The sequence below is a fragment of the Gadus morhua genome, chromosome 2, assembly GCF_902167405.1.
Source record: "Gadus morhua chromosome 2, gadMor3.0, whole genome shotgun sequence".
NCBI classification, from domain to species: domain Eukaryota; kingdom Metazoa; phylum Chordata; class Actinopteri; order Gadiformes; family Gadidae; genus Gadus; species Gadus morhua.
In genome coordinates this window covers 9,546,201-9,565,466 of record NC_044049.1, presented here as the reverse complement: position 1 = coordinate 9,565,466, position 19,266 = coordinate 9,546,201, and the positions used below count along the sequence as shown (strand labels likewise).

Below are 19,266 nucleotides of genomic sequence, written 5' to 3'. Positions count from 1 at the left end.
TATTTTTTCTGGCGTTTATGATCTTTAATTTTGCATGCGCGTTTTTCTAATATGTCATTTCCGGTGCGTTGTATTCTTACTTCCGTAGCGCCCATGTTTTGTCCTCTTTCCTGATCGGCCTGCGAAGATGGCGGACGTACAAGTAAGTTAAAGAAGACGGCGTGGTCTTTTTTAATAATCTCTTCTACTGTGGTGTGTTTACAATATTTTATTATAATCTTTCCGTTTTATTCGTCGAACGTGTAACATATTATATAACGTTTGACATTGCAGTATCCGTGTAATTTGTAGTTGGCACTATGACTCCCATCTCCGCGTGTAGGGATGGTGGTTGATTCCAGTGCTCTGTTAGCCGTTAGCAGTTAGCATAGTGATTTTCTTCAAAAAATAAAACCATTCCCAATTTATTATGACCTATCAACATCTACATTTCGAACCTTTTTTGTTCAGATAATTGTTCTCGATGTAAAATGTACCTAGGCCAAATGGATTTATAGAGCGAATGCCTCTTTGGTCATGTAGCTGGGCCTGTACGTGAATTGACCAACATAGCGAGCTCCATATGATATAGGTTAGTCGTGTTGTGTACTGAAGTATGGTAACTAACCTTGACGTTCCATCTTTCCCTTTAGACCGAGAAGGCTTACCAGAAGCAGCCCACCATCTTCCAGAACAAAAAGCGTGTGTTGGCTGCTGAAGGTGCCAAGGAGGCTAAAGAAAAGGTCCCCCGCTACTACAAAAATGTCGGGCTTGGCTTCAAAACCCCAAGAGAGGTAAAGTGTCTATAGTACGTATGCTTAGACAAATATCATCCCGCTATTTATTTATTTTTGATAAGATGAACTCTGCATATGATGTTTTCTCACGATGGTCTTCCTAGCCTATCTGGTGTTGACGATATTGCCTTTTGGCGTTGCTGATGCAGTCCATTAAGACAAACTGAACCAGTCTCCAATGTAAACTTTTGTTAAAGATTTGTGTTTGTCGTCTATAGGCTATTGACGGCACTTACATTGACAAGAAATGCCCCTTCACTGGAAACGTCTCCATCCGTGGCCGTATCCTCTCAGGTTTGTTACCACTTCAGCTATCTTATTTACAACTCAGCGGTGGTCTACAAATGATGTTTTCTCACGATGGTCTTCCTAGCCTTTTTGGTTTTGACGATAACGCCTTATGGCATTGCTGATGTAGTCCCTGGTTTTCCTCTATTACTCTTTAAAATTCAATTTTTGGAGTAATGGGATATTATCTCTAAGAGTAATGTACTGCAATGAAGTGAACCAAATTTTTCTGCGGTTTCACTATGGCCTTTTAAAGGAGTTAATGTAACCTGCAGGCGTGGTGACCAAGATGAAGATGCAGAGGACCATCGTCATCAGACGTGACTACCTGCATTACATTCGGAAGTACAACCGTTTTGAGAAGAGGCACAAGAACATGTCGGTCCATCTCTCTCCCGCTTTCAGGTAAAAGCTCATTTCAAAGATGGCCCTCTACCATTTCAAAGATGGCCCATATATTTGGTGCGAAGGGTCATTATGCTGATTCTAAAGATTACAAATTGCTGCAAATGATGCTTTCTCACGATGGTCTTCGTAGCTCACAAGGCTTTGACGAAAATGCCGCAAGGCATAACTGATGCAACTCTTATTTTGTAATAGATTAATGTAATTTCCTGACAGACTTCACCTGCTGCATTTGCTGACAAAATGGGCTTCTGTTTTCAGGGATGTCACAGTTGGCGACATCGTGATAGTTGGAGAGTGCCGACCCCTCAGCAAGACCGTGAGGTTCAATGTCCTCAAGGTGACCAAGGCTGCTGGAGCCAAGAAGCAGTTCCAGAAGTTCTAGGTGCATGGAAGTGGCAATTTGATTTGTTACAGTCGAGAATAAACAATGTTCTACTAACATGCTTTCTGTTTGCAATTCTTTATTTGCGGCATTAACATTGGTAATGCTGAATTGACTATGGTTGTTGTTGCATGAATCCACAGGACCAGGATTGTATAGGTGTAGTTTTAATTCTGTCTGGAATGGGCAAGTTTTGATGGCCTTTGGATTCTTGAGCAGTTGAACAATGATAAAACAGTAGTACACTTATAAAATGTTAAATATATTTCTTCAAACTACAAAGTTAGTGGCATGTCTAGCAATGCACTTCCCAACACCATTTAAAATGGTCTTGTGTTGAATTAATACGATATTAAGAGGTTCTAAAGATTTTACAGAAGTCCCGAAACCACTGTTCACTGTTACACCATAAGCTTTGAACGAAAATTAAACGAGGGTATGACTAATCTATCGGGTGTACGTCTCGGGTAATTATGGGTATAAAAAATGTAACGGCCGCATTTCGTAAGGATAACTGGTTGAGTGGCCATACTGTTCGTTGTGACAAGGATAAATGGAGAGGTAGACAATTTTTTCAGACCATTTCTACATTAATACATTTTGTTTCTAATTTTGCGGATTACATTTTGATATCTCAACTTGGGCTTTCAATCTCGAATTCGGGTGTTATCGTGCAAGCTCATTTGAGTAATTCAACTTGGGTCATAGTAATGTATTATAAAGGCTCATTATATGCAAAGTAAAATATTTTAAGCCTTTGTTTAACAACCATGGACGACTGCTGAAGCGTCTTACCTGGTCTAAAGAAAAACAAGGTTCTGTTGCTCAGCGGTGGACCAACGTCCTCTTTTCTGATGAGAGCCAATTTTGCATCTTTTTGGAAACCAAGGTCGCAGAGTGCAGGAAGAATGGAGAGGCCCACAATCCAAGATGCTTGAAGTCAAGTGTGAAGTTTCCGGAGTCTGTTGAACTGGGGAGCCATGTCATCTGATGGTGTTGGTCCATTGTGCTTTTAGTCCAGAGTCAACGCAGCCATTTAGGACGTTTTTTAGCATCCTGGTCTTCCATAAAACCTTAGCAGTGCCACATGCTGATGGTATCCCTGCCACAACGCATTGAGGCAGTTATTCATGCGAAAGGGGCCCAAACCTAGAAGTGAGCATGATTATTCTTTTCAGAAGGCCGACGTTTCTGTATTTAAAACACATTTTTTAATATTGATTTTATGTAATATTCAAATTTCCAGAGATTTTGAATTTGGGGTTTTCGTAAACCTTAATCATCAAACATTTTAACAAATAAAGGCGCAATATCTCAGTTCCATGTAATGAGTCTACTAGGTTCGTTTCACCTTAAATTGAAGTACTGAAAGATATGAACTTTTGCATGAAAATCATTTTTTTCGAGTTTCAACTGTAGGCCTACAGTACAATCCTCGGTTTGACGGCCTACCTCGCGTAGGCAGCTTGTATTCAGAGACCACAATTTGTAGGGTTGTAGCCTAGTGTCATAAGTAGCCTACCTCATGCAGCCAGCAGATAGAGACAAATCACCATTGGCCAAAGAGGCCAATGGTGAGCCTTGATAGTCAGAATTTTATTTTGCCTAATCATATTGAGAATGCGCCTGTCATGAGTTATATGGAACGGAGGCATATATGGATATATATATGGAGGCAGTGGAACACCCCCCCCCCCCCCACAACACATGAATATCATAATTGCCTGGGAATTAAAGGGCCCTTCGTTAGCTCGTGACACTGTCTGCAGGATTCTCATATAGAACATTAACATATTGATGCTGTCTATACACGGGCTGTTAGAGACATGTCAGAGTTCGATTAGAGAAGATGGGCTTCAAGAGTACAATCGTATTGCTCCTTTTGTGAAAGAACACAGCAATAACATAACTCAAACAATAAAAGTCCCTTCATCTTTTTGCTGCAATAATTAGGCCTATATCGTCACATTGCTCACGGTAGATTACCAACACAACACAAGCAGTTTGGCCAAGTGAAGGAACTTGTTTTCCTTGACCTTGATAGTCACTGGCCTAAACATCTCAGAGATGAGAGGGTCAAGCTTGCAGTCTGTCTCATGCGCTCAGACACCCCAGGGGCCTCATTTATCAACCGTACTTAGGCCCAGATTTGTGCGTAAGGAGTGCGTATAAATACGAACATTGTCACGCAAAGTATGGAATATACCAAAATGTACTTTTACTTAGGAGTGTAAACATAAGCACAACCCTGGCCAATGGCCATGCGTACGAATATAATCTAGTGGTAGAATAGCGATATTGCAAGCAAAAAGCAAAGCATTTAAGAGTGTCAACCTATGCATTAAATATACATCCACATAGTCTATGTCCCGTGATTTCCTTTAGTTAGAAAACATTAAATTACTCCGTTGTCTAATTTAAAACCGACAAATTGGACTCAAACCCTATAATATACAGCTGAGAGAAATGTTTGAAATGTAGTGCAATGGCTCACTTGCGATTTTGAAGACTTGGCAAACCATGCTTTCTGGAGGGAGCGCATTTTCAAAGATCGCTCTGATCTGCTTGGTGAGTGGCTGACGTCTCACGCCATTTTTTTTACTTTACTTTACTTTACTTCAGATCCTACTGAATTAACTGCATCAGTCACCTTTTCCAATGCAGCAAGGTTTATTTTATTTGAAATGCCTCCTGCACTAAGCGAGCACTTATTTTCTTCACTCTCTTTGCCATTATAGCGGTGAGGGGGAAAAATACATTCACATGGTTGATAAAAGGATGCGTTGTGAGTGACCTCATTCTGCCTCATCCTCATTCTCATCTGCAAACCGTATATCCCGGGTCGGGTCGCGGGGGCCAAAGTTCCAGCAGGGGGACCCAGATTTCCCTTTCCTTGGTAGGGAAAGGGAAGTCTGTGGTAAGGAAGTGGAAGTCTCTGACCATATTTGGTTAATTGGAGTCGTTTCAGAATGCATGGTTAATTGGAGGCGTGTCTGAATGCAAATGATCTGAGCGTGCACGAGCATGGTACTTAAGAACAGGTGGGGTTTATCAAGACAGGTTACGGATGTGCTTAGTACTCCTTGGGCACGTTTGATAAATAGGCCTACAGATTTTTTTGTTCTTAAGCACTTCCTAAATTGAATTAGCAAAAGAGGCTGTGTTGAGATAGCCGCTAGCTTAGTGACTTTCTTCAAAAACCAAGCCATGCCTAATTTATAATGACTATCAACATCTACATTTTCAACTTTATTGTACAGATAATTGAACGAGCTGAGCCTATATGTGAAATGACCATAACATAGCGAGCTCCATGTAGATTAATCATACTGAATTCTGGAAACTAACCTTGACGTTCCGTCTTTCCTTTTAGACCGAGAAGGATTACCAGAAGCAGCCCACCATCTTCAAGAACAAAAAGCGTGTGTTGGCTGCTGAAGGTGCCAAGGAGGCTAAAGAAAAGGTCCCCCGCTACTACAAAAATGTCGGGCTTGGCTTCAGAACCCCAAGAGAGGTAAAGTGTCTTTAGTACGTATGCTGAGACAAATATCATCCCTCTTTTTTTTTTTTATATGATAAACTCTGCATATGTTTTCTCATGACGGTCTTCCTAGTCGATCTAATGTTGACCACATTGCCTTTTGGCATTGCTGATGCAGTCCATTGAGACAAACTGAACTAGTCTGAAATGTAAACTATTATTAAAGTTCAATGATTGTCTTGCATTGACAATAAATTACACTTAAGTGGACACGTCTCCATCCGTGACCGTATCCTCTCAGGTTTGTTACCACTTCAGCTATCTTGTTTACAACTCAGAGGTGGTCTACAAATGATGTTTTCTCACGATGGTCTTCCTAGCCTTTTTGGTTTTGACGATAACGCCTTATGGCATTGCTGATGTAGTCCCTGGTTTTCCTCTATTACTCTTTAAAATTCCATTTTTGGAGTAATGGGATATGATCTCTAAGAGTAATGTACTGCAATGAAGTGAACCAAATTTTTCTGCGGTTTCACTGACATTTTAAAGGAGTTAATGTAACCTGCAGGCGTGGTGATCAAGATGAAGATGCAGAGGACCATCGTCATCAGACGTGACTACCTGCATTACATTCGGAAGTACAACCGTTTTGAGAAGAGGCACAAGAACATGTCGGTCCATCTCTCTCCCGCTTTCAGGTAAAAGCTCATTTCAAAGATGGCCCTCTACCATTTCAAAGATGGCCAATATATTTAGTGCCAAGGGTCATTATGCTGATTCTAAAGATTACAAATTGCTGCAAATGATGCTTTCTCACGATGGTCTTCGTAGCTCACAAGGCTTTGACGAAAATGCCGCAAGGCATAACTGATGCAACTCTTATTTTGTAAAAAAAATATTTAATTTCCTGACAGACTTCACTTGCTGCATTTGCTGACAAAATGGGCTTCTGTTTTCAGGGATGTCAGAGTTGGCGACATCGTGATAGTTGGAGAGTGCAGACCCCTCAGCAAGACCGTGAGGTTCAATGTCCTCAAGGTGACCAAGGCTGCTGGAGCCAAGAAGCAGTTCCAGAAGTTCTAGGTGCATGGAAGTGGCAATTTGATTTGTTACAGTCAAGAATAAACAATGTTCTACTAACATGCTTTCTGTTATATGATAAACTCTGCATATGTTTTCTCATGACGGCCTTCCTAGTCTATCTAATGTTGACCACATTGCCTTTTGGCATTGCTGATGCAGTCCATTGAGACAAACTGAACTAGTCTGAAATGTAAACTATTATTAAAGTTCAATGATTGTCTTGCATTGACAATAAATTACACTTAAGTGGACACGTCTCCATCCGTGACCGTATCCTTTCAGGTTTGTTACCACTTCAGCTATCTTGTTTACAACTCAGAGGTGGTCTACAAATGATGTTTTCTCACGATGGTCTTCCTAGCCTTTTTGGTTTTGACGATAACGCCTTATGGCATTGCTGATGTAGACCTGGGTATCCTCTATATTAGGCTACTCTCTATAGTTCCAGTTTTGGAGCAATGGGATATAATCTCTACGAGTAATGTACTGCAATGAAGTGAACCCTTTTTTTTTTTTTTTTCAGCATGACCTTTTAGAGAAGTTGATGTAACCTGCAGGCCTGGCGACCAAGATGAGAATGCAGAGTACCAGCGTCATCAGCTGTGACTACTTGCATTAGGCTACATTTGCAAGTAGGCCTACAAACGCTTTGAGAAGAGGCAAAAGAACATGTCTGTCAATCGCTCTCCCGCCTTGAGGTAAAAACTAATTTAAAGAATGCTACTCTACTATTTCACAATGTTCCGTATATTTACAGCTTTCTAAAGAAGACTACCATTTTTTACGACTGACGCTTTCTCATGGTGGCCTTCGCTCACAAGGCTTTGACGAAAATGCCAATGCAGCTCAATTTTGTAAAAAGATGAATACAATTTTCTGTTTAACATACTTTACTTGTTCCATTTGCTGACTAAATGGGATTCTGTTTTCAGGAATGTCATAGTTTGCGATGGTGATGGTTGGTGATCGAGTGCCGACCCCTACAAGATCGTGAGGTTAAACGTCAAGTGACCAAGGCTGCTGGAGCCAAGAAGCAGTTCTAGGTTCATGGAAGTGGAACTTGGAATACAGGTGGAGAATAAACCATTTTCTAGCATGCTTTCTGTTTACAATTCTTCAATTGCGTCACATTGGTTATGTTTGAAACCTATTGCTTTGACGATGATTGTTTTGGAATGAACCCACAGGACTTGCATTGTATAGGTGTCGTTTTAATTCTGTCAGGAATTGACTTGTGTGTGTGGCTCAGTGAAGTGATGTCAAGTTTTGTATAATCAATTTGCTACCCGATAAATGCATTACAACAACTGTGCGTATCAGTATCCAGTATTTAGACTACTTCTTCACCCCAATAAAATGTGCTTGTAATAAGAATAAATACGACATTTAGGGGAGGCGCCAAAGACATGACAAAGTAGTCTCGCAACTACATCTGTTCAGTGCCATAGATCCCCCACCTTGTGCTGAAATGAGTAAGAACTGGAACCCCCGAAAGCTAGGTAAGATCTGGGGACCCCCCCCCCCCCCAACGTTTTTGGCTGGGGATTTGTAAAGAGATCGCATACAGGTTGGATTTTAAAATGTCTGAACATTTAGAATTGTGTTTGAGAAGTCAATCTGCTGTGTACTCATTTTGGAAATTGTATCAAAATGCAACTTTTCACTTTTCTACCATCTACATTTTCATGATTATTCTGTTCTTAATTTAGCCTACCATAAACGTGGTAGCCTATCCTTTGACAAATGGTCAAAGCTACATCGCTGGCAACATTTTGACAACGCAACTTTGGCATAAATGTGCATGAATTCAGATGTAGCAACGAAGAATGGAAAGTGTTTCTAAATGCCCGTTATCAACCCACGGTTTGGCGTTCTTCACGCAGGTAGCTTGCATTTAGAGACAATGTGCATGCATGAAGTGTCTTAACTACCTCATACAGCCAACAGATGGAGACAAATCACTGTTGGGGTATAATCTATTGTCACAGATACCAGTTTATTTTGCTCGGGAGCAAATGGTGAGTTTGAACAGTCACATCTTTCTTTCTCCCAATCTGCATATTGAGGAAGTGCCTGTTATGGGTTAAACGGCACTAAATGGGGACAGTGGTGCTACTTAAAATCACCGCTACACTTGCACACTTACCAAGCAAAGGGGCAGCACTTAAACACTCACACCTGTTATTTCTACATACAATCATTGGCTGATTTACACAGCTACATCATACATTGCATGAGATGGCAATAATTTGCATATAATATTGCATAGGGTACATAAAAACGTTTTCTTTTTCTTTGGCCTAATTTAAACAAAATAACACAATTTGATCGCTGAGACTGTCTTAACAAAAATATGAATGAAACAAAATACCAATCGGTGCTGTATGGCAACTCAAATTTCCGAATTATGACTGGGTCCTCAATTACTACCGATAGCTTGTCACTTGTTTTTCTCTTTTCTTAATTATTTCACAACCATCGACCAGTGACGCTAAACTTCCTCAGACAAATAATTACCATAACACCTCACCAGCATGAGGGTGCCCATGTTTAAATGCCCGTCTACTGTAAATGCATCTGCATTCTCATTTGCATTTGCCCTTTTTCCCCCCACAACACATGAATATCATAATTGCCTGGGAATTAAAGGGCCCTTCGTTAGCTTGTGACGCTGTCTGCAGGATTCTCATATAGAATATTAACATAATGATGCTAACGTTATTGTTGTTTATTTCCTTCCAAAGCCCCCAGTGTATGTGAACCCTACAGGAGTTAAGGGCAGTGCTAAACCTGTCAGGGTTCGTTTGGAGAAGATGTGCTTCCGGAGTTCAATTCTCAACCATCTAATTGCTCCTTTTTGTGGAGCAATAACAATAGGTCAACCTTGTGTGTTATTGCAGAAAGAGATGAAAGAAAAAGTCCCTTCAACTTGTTGCTGCAATAATAATATAGTCACATATTGCTCACACTAGATTACTAACACAACAAAAGTAGTTTGGCTTTAAAGAGACAGAGCTTGTTTTCCTTGGTGGTCACAGGCCTATACATATCTATGCAGAGGTGAGAGGGTCAAGCTTAAGCAGTCTGTCTCATGCGCTGAAACTCCCCAGGAGGGCTACAAGACCCCTGTAGGGGGGGGGGGGGGGAGTGTGCTTCATAAATTGGCACTTGTCCGGTCAAAGATTCCCGTCCCCCAGTGCACGTGGTATATTTTTTCGTTTCTTCTTTTAGACCAAAGCATTCAAGGAATATAATTGCCAGACGGCAGCAGATGGTGTTTGTGATCTGCATTAGTGTATAATTTAGCATAAGTTAGGATAAGTCAGTGTATAAGTCAATCAGGTATTTTGTATGTGGCTATTTCTTTCATTTATTACAATTAATTACAAACCCAACCAGAAAAGAAAAAAAAAGTACAAACTGGACACAATATTGTGCTGCTCCATTTCAGAAAGTTCTAGAAAACTCAGACTGCAAGTATGGAACAGCGAATTTTGATCACAGAGTCAGTACAAACCGAATTCAAATGCGTGGATAATTTTTAGTATGTCACCAGTCACCCTTCCATGGGCTGGTCCCCCCCGCCCTTCATCAAACACCCATTCCAATTCTCCACGGTGCTGATACGGTTCACAGTTAAACTGATGTGGGCCGCTGTCTCCTGTCTCCTGTTTCTGCTTAAAAGCGTAACTTTTTCCATTTGGATAAAAGTAGACAGGCTACGATGATTAAGACTCAACGGACCATCAGCTCAAAGCCTGTGACCCCTGCCAGACCCCCCCCTACCCCGCCCCCCAACCCCCAAAGGTCAAGGCAAGGGGCGGGTGTGTTTCCACTGTGCCACAAAGAACAGTGGGTCAACAGTGCTGCTTTGGCCCAGACTAGACTGAGACGAGTGTTTGGAAATGAAATGAATATTCATGCAATCATATAATTGGGTTTTGTTCGTACGATTCTCCAAACGGAATCCAGTTCTGTTCAACTGAGCCACGGTCAATCAAGTAGCGCTCATTGAGTAATTAGTCTTCAAATGGAGCTCAAGTTATTTTCCGATAAGACTAGTGATGTCCTCAGATTAGTTAGCACACATGTTTGAGTTTACAAGTCGTCGAATGTTGAATTTGACAGTTGCTTCGGTGATGCCTCGTCGCCAGCAGGGACTCATCTGTCATCCTTTTTATTATCTGTTTGTGTTGAAGCTGAGCTGAACGCCTATTCTGGTCGTAGGCGGCATGCCGTCCCCTGTCCCCCTCGGATTCCACAGCCCTCACCACCATGTTTACTCACTGTCTCGGAGCACGCTGGTGGGCATGCTCACTCTGTGTGTCTAACGACAGGGCTGTTAGCTCAGAGGGTTAGCCCCTCCCCGCACCCGCGTAATGGTCGCTATCAAAACACAGGCCGTATGGTGGCCCAGCAGGGGGGAGGCGTGACCCCCACCACTCCCATGTTAGGACCCTGTTTGGAGACTCCCAGCAATGACATCCGCCATGAAATGATGAGCTGAACAGATGGAAGCGGATTATTCTGTCTGTGTCGTGGATACCAGATATAAACCATCCCTGATTCTCAAGCATGGTTAGTGGTGGATACCAGATCTATGCCATCTCTGATTGTAAATCCGTTGTGTCCAAATTAATATACCTAATGGCTAATAGCACTATGGCTGTGATCTCGAAGTTGCATCACAATGATGTCTGTTTTGTTCTCTTTATTGACCCTTTTGGCATAATTTGTAATTTTGGACAGAGATACAAACAGTGTTTGCAGACACCCAGTTTGTAACTTTCATAATGCTGCAAATGCAAGGGATCTCATCAGTGGGCCGTAGGCTCTATCACCATTGCGTGACCTAAATTGTGATAGATGGTCACAGTCACTCACTCACTCAGTCATTTAGTTACATGAAAACCCTAGAGATTGCCACTCTAGCTGTAATATTTCAAACCATCTATATACATATATACATAAATCCCTTTTATACCTGGCATTGTGTTTGTGTTTTTGCCTATCTAATTTAAATCAGATAGCCGATTGACCCAAAATGCATATTAAGGCCAAGTGTAAAGGGGTCATACTAGTGGCAGCAACCAATTGTCATATTTGAGTATATCTTATCCACTTGCAATAATAATAATAACTTTATTTGGTTCGTTTTGTTTACATTTTTTTATTAAATAATTAAAGCAGTTAAAACAGTTAAAAAGATTAGGTTCAGCTTTTTATTTATGGCTTCTCTGATTCTACATTTGCAACGTGATATGGCAGAAGAGCAAAAATAAAAAATAAAAAAGTATTAGAGTCAGCAATATCAGGTAGCTGCCTGCGTAACAGTGTCCTCCACCAGTAACCCAGAGAGCCATAGGTCAGCCCAGGGTCACTCTCCACACATATGGACAAGCCATCAGGCCTTTAGCAAGCCCAGGGTCTACCAGCATGCATGTTTTAAACCATTAAACGCAACAGGATACCATTCAATGAAAAGGAAAAACGATATTGTCCACACAATACTGTATTTATTGTCAAATAAATAGTGATGGATTATAATATTGTGTTTTTGTTATCGACAATGTGGACTGTGTAAGAGGGGTGTGTTGATGAGTAGTGGACGGACAGCATATCAAGATATATGGCATTGGGGTGTTAGGGATGGTTATCAGTGTCTGGTGTCGGGAATATCCCCCTTGCCGTTTCTTAACTGATTCAAAGTGATTCTGCAGATGTGGCTGCAGTTCTTTACTTTCCACATTACTAAAGCCATATCAAATTGAATTGGATCATGTTTCTCTTAAATCTGTAAAAGTATTAAAAAACGAATCAAAACATGTTTTTTAACACATATCCATTAAGTGAAGACACAGTTGAAAGCTGTAAATTATTCAATGATTGTTACCTCTAGTATTCCCATCAAGGATTATTTAAGTGCAAATAAACAAAAATGTACAATCCCTTCCTAAACATTCCCAGTAACCTCATGAAATGAGCAGAGAACCTTTAACGACCATATTACCCCTCCCCCATCGTCTTCTTAACCAGTTCTCCAGCAATGTTCCCGCCAACGTTCTCTCCTTTAATGTGATCCTCTGGGTGGATGGCCAGCGACGTGCACACCAGTGGTCTGGCGTGTGCAGGGCCGTCCGACAGCTCCCCGTATCCTCCGCCGCTGGCGCTGGATCAAAGCCTGCGGCGGCGCCTTGGCGGGGAGGGGTGGGTCAGGGCGGAGGGGAGGGTGGTTGCATGGCGTGCGGCAGTCCTCTCAGGTTGAATGCGAACCATCCCTCGGTCACGGCTGCCATTGGGAGCATCGCGCGGCCAGGGCCTTTGATGACGGATGGGCTTCCCGCCGGGGCTCCCGAATAGCTCCGCTCTGATCCAAAATGGCGGGCTCTCCTAAACCCTTTCGAGTTCACAGATCCTTTTTGTTTTCAGCGGTCTTCATGCATGATGCCAGGTGACTCATGTGGTGGTCAAAGAGGACACGCATCTGACCCGTATTGAGCGATTAACCATGCTCAACAAATTATGATTCCAGTGCATCATGGGTAAATCAAACAAGATTCCCCCCCCCCCCCCAGACACACACACACACGACATCACTTCATCAAAGATAGGCATTTCCCCGTGTATGCTTTAGATTTCCCTAGTCCTCGTGTCGCTGTCCGCTCTCCAAGTACAACACTTAAAGCCATGACAAAGGGGACGTTTTCAAAGTGCCACAATGCGCGTCCGCGTCGAACATAACGTAACAGGAGACACCCGAAGCGACGCCCTACAGCAACAGCCCAGCAAGTATCGAACCAAACCAAGGCCAGGGGGGGTGGGGGGAGGGGGAAGAAGTCTCCCTCGGCAGATGGCGAGGCCGGGCCCCTGAGGGACCCGGAAGGCAACGCAACACCCTGAGACCCGGATACCTAATCGGGGCCCCTAGTGAGGCTCTCACCTGCTGCCGCGGCCCCTGACAATGTTATCTCCTGTGATCTGGGCCATTGTAGCTGTCCTGCTGGTGATAATGATGGTAGAGAGAGAGACAGAGAGAGACAGTGGATGAGAGAGATAGAAAGAGAGAGTGAGCATTGGTGAGGTTTACAGTGGCTCCGGGTCCCTCGAGAGCCACAAGACCATGGGAACCGCAGGGCGGACAGTCTCTCAATATCTCACCTCCCCATCTCATGTGCCCGCACTGTGGGGTCAGAAGTGGGTACTGTCCTGCTGCACATGGATGGAACAAGAAAAGTGGCAAGTGGTCATTTGGGGTTTTGGGTTTTGTGATAATCGACATGAAGGTCTGTTGGTTCTTTCTGGGTGGCTCTGTTTATTTCAATTGATGCAAAGCATGGCAGGGGAGTTGTATTACTGTTGTCTGCATGGCTCGGCGGTGCTGATGCATGTACTCAGAGGTGAATGAGTGAATGAGTGTTTTTATTTTAATTTATTTATTTAGTTTTTTTTCCTGCATATAACTTCTTTTTTTTACAATCAATTAGAGTAATCAATCAACCAACCAACCAATAAAGCACTTTACAGAATGACTCAATCACCCAATTAGCCAGATGGAAAAAAACATTAGTCCATTGTTTGTTCACCTTTGTTCCTACATGTGTTAGTGGTTATAGTGTTCAATGCCTTCTCTCACAACATTCACCCAAAAATTATTTTGTTTATCGCAATCAGGACATTGTATCTGGTTTTCATCTTAACAGTCCAAGCAAAATTAACACTAATAGAGACTAATAGAAATAAATATATTTTCAATGCTACCTTGTCTAATTGCGTTCAACAAAAATGACCTATGCAAACATGCTCCTATGCTCTTCTGCCGTGCTGAGTCCCAGGAACCAGGTCCCTGAACCCCTGTGTCCTTAAGTCATGTCATGTCACCCAGGTATATCACCTGTTGGGTGGCTACATGCTAAGGTTAGTCTTGAATAAAGGGGAAACGCTGTTGTGCTTGCCGATAGTGAGCATAAAGGCAAGGAATGGGTGATCGCTATCCGATCCGAAGCCAAGAGTATCTTCTTTCTCAAGCCGTCCGGGCGGGAGGCAGGCCAGGAGGGATCAAATGGGGATAGCGCACCATGTCATTCTGTTCGGGAACACGCCGTCTCCATGCAATGCAAACACTGCTCTTTGTTTGATGTAGCCTATATGTATCACGTTCAATTCAATTCAACTTTAATTGCATCATACAATTTCATGCAAAGATATGTAGTTCAGAGTGTTACGTAGTTCATTGTAACAAGAATGAGGAACATAATCAGAAAAACACTGCAGGTTTTTGTGCAGGTAGATGTTAGCTTATGGCTAAGTTATTATTAGAAGATGGCGATATTCCCTTTCATGATCAAGTCATCAGGTAGTACTCTCAGACAATGCAAATAACACTAGAGAGAAAAGGAAATGTGGATGACATGGTGAGAACATCTTTCAAACTCAATAACCGCAAAAATCTCAAGCAGTCACCACTGAGGAAAATGACCGCTCCATTTTCTCCAACAAACGCAAACTTCAGAACATCATATCTGAAGAAAGATTGTATCTCTAGGACCACCGACTAATAGCCGGGAATGAAAACAACATGGCTTTCGTGCATTTTGGAGCCAATTTAGTGCAGACGGCTATTCATTATTTGAATGTTGCTTTATATATGCACACTTTGAAGGAAAGGCAGCAGAATAGTAAGTAGGTTTGTTCATATTATACAGTTAATGCTACCACAACTCCTCACTGGAATGCAGTATTTAAGTAAAATGGTGTATAATTATAAAAAAGGTTAAAAACAATAACATTTTGTAAGAAATTCGACATTTTCTGCTATTGTTCAACAATCATCTCATGTAACCGAGAAAATAAATACAGGCAGGCAACCAGCTTCTGAATGGAGGTTGTCCTGCAAGGGGAACAATCCAAAAGGTATAACACAGGACCATGTGCACGACTGGCAACGAATAGCCACAGTATACCATTGCAAGAGAGAGCTGTGTGGATATCATGTCATCTTGTTTATTTTTACATGTCATCAAAGCGGTTTCCTCAACAGTGTCCTCAGAACTATTCAGTTTCAGCCACATTGCTTTGTTTTCCTGTGAAGTTATCAAGCGGAAAATATGACTCATAAAAGCACACACGGACACAAATAAAGTCAACACTGAAGTCTGGCCTAATGTCTTGTGTGTTGACGACAAAGTAAACGTCCCCTACTGGTGCGCCTGATGCCATCAGGGATCTAGTAAATGCACTCAGTGAAGAGATTACTAGCGTTTAACTCTATAGGCAAACATGCTAGCCAGGCAAATTCAAGCCACATGCTGGTGTTGATGTAGCTTGTGTGACATAAACTGTACTCAAAATGTGTTGACGTTGGATGACTTTTTATGTGATCAAATAAAAAAAAACAGTCGGAAGTTCAATCGTTTTAGCTGTGCTGATTCCGGGAAGCTGTGCTGACCTTAGATTGGTGAAATCCACTTTTTTTTATAATCAGTATAATAAATGTAGTGTTGTAGTTATGTTGCGTTTTTTATTATTTTATATCGCGGTATTTGGCAGCAGCTTACAATATAGGAAACGCAAGTTAGCATTGTGTGGTTTGTGATATGATGGCATTGTAGATATGATATAATTTAACATAATTTAGTGTGCCACGATATGATGTGATAGGGCAGGGCTAATAAGATATGATGACACGATATTATGACATGGTATGACATATTAAATAGATGTATCAAACTGTATCCTGTTTCCCCTATACTAGTCTTTTAAACTTATGCATCATATAATTTGTTATCACATAGAAGAACTATTCCTAATTGCAGTCCTATCTATTATTCTTCCCATGGTGCTGTTTGTATTTCTGGAATTAGCAGCATCCTCTAGGTCAGACGAGAACAACGCTTCCCAGAACAGCTCCTCTTTGGGATGCTCTTATTAACTCCCCCATTATTAACTCATGCGCAAAACATGATCTCTGAGTGTTCCTCGGATTATCAACTCATTTCCACTCATTTTTGGACGTGTTCCGAAGCTTATTTATTCTCTTTCCCTCGCCCCCCGACCCACCGACATGTGCGCCGATGACTATCAAGCTCCCGTGGCAACGGCCCAATCGCAACAAACCACGAAGCGCTTGAGCAAATGCACTTTAATGTTATCACTAGATTCCCCCCCCCCCCCCCCCCCCCCCCTCCTCCACCCACCACCCAAAACACACCCCTCCACTCCGGCCACAGCGGTTTCCCTGAGAAAAGTCACGGTCAGTGAGAAGGCCTTGTTGCCTATGTACAAATTAGAGCCACATTTGTGTATGTGTGTGTGTATGTGTGTGTGTGTGTGTGTGTGTGTGTGTGTGTGTGTGTGTGTGTGTGTGTGTGTGTGTGTGTGTGTGTGTGTGTGTGTGTGTGTATGTGTGTGTGTGTGTGTGTGGTTGGGGGGGGGGGGACAGTGGATATCTGTGATTTTTAGCAGCCCCTTGGGTGAGGGTTGTGGGTGAGTGGGAGGTGGGTGGGCTGGAGGGAGAGGAAGCAGGGCTGTATCGGAGGTCAGAGTTGGGTGGCTCGCGTCCCACTCTCTGTTTACCCCCGGCTCCTTCCATTCCCCCGTCACACATCAACACACAGGCAAACAACGGGATCTGTGTGCAGGGACAATGTCTAGGGACACATCCCGAAAAATACACTGAATAGTGTTTTGTAAGAGTCTCTCCCTCTCGCTTTTTTTCTCTCTCTCTCTCTCTCGCTCTCTCTCCATCCTCTTCATTAAATTCAGTACAGCTTTATATTTCTCCTTGCTTTATGATGTGAAGCAAGATATAAAGATCAAGAAAAATTATGAATCTCTTAAAGGACATCCTTTCATTGACAATACTGGGCAATGAAGATGAACATGGGACTATATTAAGAGTGTTAAAGTTAATATAATATAATCAACTTATATGTGAGGTCCAAAAGAGAGTGGATCAACGCATAGCGTCTCGTGGGAAAGTTGGATAGACTGTCCATTTTAGAAATTCCATATTTTTCCTTAATTAAGAACATTATGGTTCCTGGAAATGTGCCCCGATTTTAATGCATTTAGATGTCGTTTCCTTTATGGTCTTGTTTTGGTTACCAAAAGTGAAAAAAAATTCCCCTCTGGTTAAATATATCTTTGGATTAGAATACATGTCCTCCTTGTGAAAGGTTGTCTTGAATACTGGCTACAAGAGGGACCAGCCAATAATAGAACTCATAGTAAACATGACACTGCAGAGCTGAAGTTTCCTCATTAGACAAATCATAATATGGCTTTTTTTCCACATCCTTTCCGGCATCATGTAAAAAAAATCTATTAGTTTACAACAACAGCAGTGACATCAAAGGAAAACAATCTCCACCATGTCCTTATATGGGACACCGCAAAACAGCGGTGGTCTCGATGCACACAAGCTACAAATAAAGACTGGATGTCCCCGTGCGGCTAGCAGCATGAGGGCCAGCCAGGTCATACTTTAGCACCCCCCCCCCCACACACACACCCACTCCACTCAACCCCCTTAGCCCCAACCTCCTGTCCTCGTGCGTTTGTGATCAGATCTCTGAACTCCGGAAATGAGCATCTTTTCCGGCAATACCACCAGACACAATGGGATGTCAAAAGGTGAAGACCCCTTCCTGGTAATCAGGAGAGGGGAGGCTGGGTCGGGGGGAGATGTGAGGGGGAAACGCCGGCTCCGCCCTAACCTGTGGTGGACACACACTGGGATGAAGGTGCTCTTTGTTGTGGTTCACGGAGGAAAAAACCCAACCAGGACAAAGGTTCTGTCCTCCGGGAAGGGTGTCCGCAAGCTCAGTCGATTGATCATTCCAAAATGTGTTTCTTTAGGACACTTAATTCATAAACATAGCACAAAATGTACCATTCCTCTGTCAACGAGATGCAGGGATGTCTCAAGATTTCTGCAGACATGGAGTTGTTTGGCTATGAACACTGTTGTGCTAGGTTGTTTGATTGGGTCATGATTTGCCTCATAGGGGGGCCTTGGACAGAATTCTCCCCTCCAAGGGGTCCCTGGCGAGTATTCATAACTGGAATGCAGCCATTGTGAAAAAAATACAACCCTCATATTTTCGTATTGGGTGTACCGTGTATAATTTCTTGGAAAGACATATTTAGAAATCATTAGACGTTCAACTTATGTGACCTTGAAATAATTATGCTGCAATCCCGAGAACTGTTGCAGTTGGTAGCGGTTGTACGAAGAATTAATAGCGATCGTCGCTTTATCGTCTGAATCTGAATGAAACTCATTGTTCTCTCGAGGGGCAGCAGCTGCCGTCCCCCCCATACAGAGATGTCCTGGAACGCAGAAACTGAACAGAAAAAAAGAAGAAATCTGTTCAAAGGCAAGTTCTTACCATGCCATAGCCTAAGATGCATATCAAATGGTTATTTGACCGGGTCATTGCTTTCTGCTGGCTGAAGTTCATGATTCGTCCAGATACCCGGCCGACTTTCTTTTCTTCTCGTCCTGATCATTTTGACCCCTGGTCTGTGACCTCTGTAATGTTATACAAATGTTATGTGCATCACAGAACTGGCAGGTCGCCGTATGGGATCAATGCTCTTTGCGGCTCAACAGAGCCTGTTGTTGAAATTTGAACAATTGGGAAAAAGTCAGGACTTTATTCAAAGCGCAACCAAAAAAAGCAAACAATTTAAAAAATGTTCAGACCCAAAATTATTTAATCTTGCAGTTCTGCTGGATTTTCGCTTGATCAAAGATCAATTCAAACCAGACACGAAATTCTTACTTTTAAACTTTCTCTCCTTTTTTATTATCACACATCATTCATAGATCATTATTGAACAAATAT

At 42.3% G+C, this 19,266-nt stretch overlaps 2 protein-coding genes and 6 non-coding genes across 8 annotated transcripts; all 8 read left to right on the top strand.

Annotated features, from left to right (window-relative positions):
• The first annotated feature begins 43 nt into the window (after positions 1-43).
• Positions 44-1,915, top strand: LOC115529284 (40S ribosomal protein S11). The gene is made up of 5 exons (XM_030337894.1): positions 44-142; positions 633-773; positions 995-1,070; positions 1,340-1,469; positions 1,731-1,915. The coding sequence occupies exons 1-5, from the start codon at positions 128-130 to the stop codon at positions 1,852-1,854; spliced, it is 486 nt and encodes a 161-aa protein (XP_030193754.1). The 5' UTR covers positions 44-127; the 3' UTR covers positions 1,855-1,915.
• On the top strand, positions 847-929 carry LOC115539478 (small nucleolar RNA SNORD35). Its single transcript, XR_003975928.1, has one exon. It is a non-coding gene; the product is annotated as a small nucleolar RNA SNORD35 (small nucleolar RNA).
• On the top strand, positions 1,116-1,198 carry LOC115539477 (small nucleolar RNA SNORD35). The gene has a single exon (XR_003975927.1). It is a non-coding gene; the product is annotated as a small nucleolar RNA SNORD35 (small nucleolar RNA).
• On the top strand, positions 1,569-1,651 carry LOC115539473 (small nucleolar RNA SNORD35). Its single transcript, XR_003975924.1, has one exon. It is a non-coding gene; the product is annotated as a small nucleolar RNA SNORD35 (small nucleolar RNA).
• A 3,766-nt stretch (positions 1,916-5,681) lies between the features above and the next one.
• Positions 5,682-5,764, top strand: LOC115539475 (small nucleolar RNA SNORD35). Its single transcript, XR_003975926.1, has one exon. It is a non-coding gene; the product is annotated as a small nucleolar RNA SNORD35 (small nucleolar RNA).
• Positions 5,765-5,884: 120 nt separating this feature from the next.
• Positions 5,885-6,479, top strand: LOC115529292 (40S ribosomal protein S11). The gene is made up of 2 exons (XM_030337903.1): positions 5,885-6,033; positions 6,295-6,479. Exons 1-2 carry the CDS (start codon positions 5,918-5,920, stop codon positions 6,416-6,418), a joined length of 240 nt encoding a protein of 79 aa, XP_030193763.1. The 5' UTR covers positions 5,885-5,917; the 3' UTR covers positions 6,419-6,479.
• LOC115539472 (small nucleolar RNA SNORD35) lies at positions 6,133-6,215 on the top strand. Its single transcript, XR_003975923.1, has one exon. It is a non-coding gene; the product is annotated as a small nucleolar RNA SNORD35 (small nucleolar RNA).
• A 266-nt stretch (positions 6,480-6,745) lies between the features above and the next one.
• Positions 6,746-6,828, top strand: LOC115539474 (small nucleolar RNA SNORD35). The gene has a single exon (XR_003975925.1). It is a non-coding gene; the product is annotated as a small nucleolar RNA SNORD35 (small nucleolar RNA).
• Positions 6,829-19,266: the final 12,438 nt, after the last annotated feature.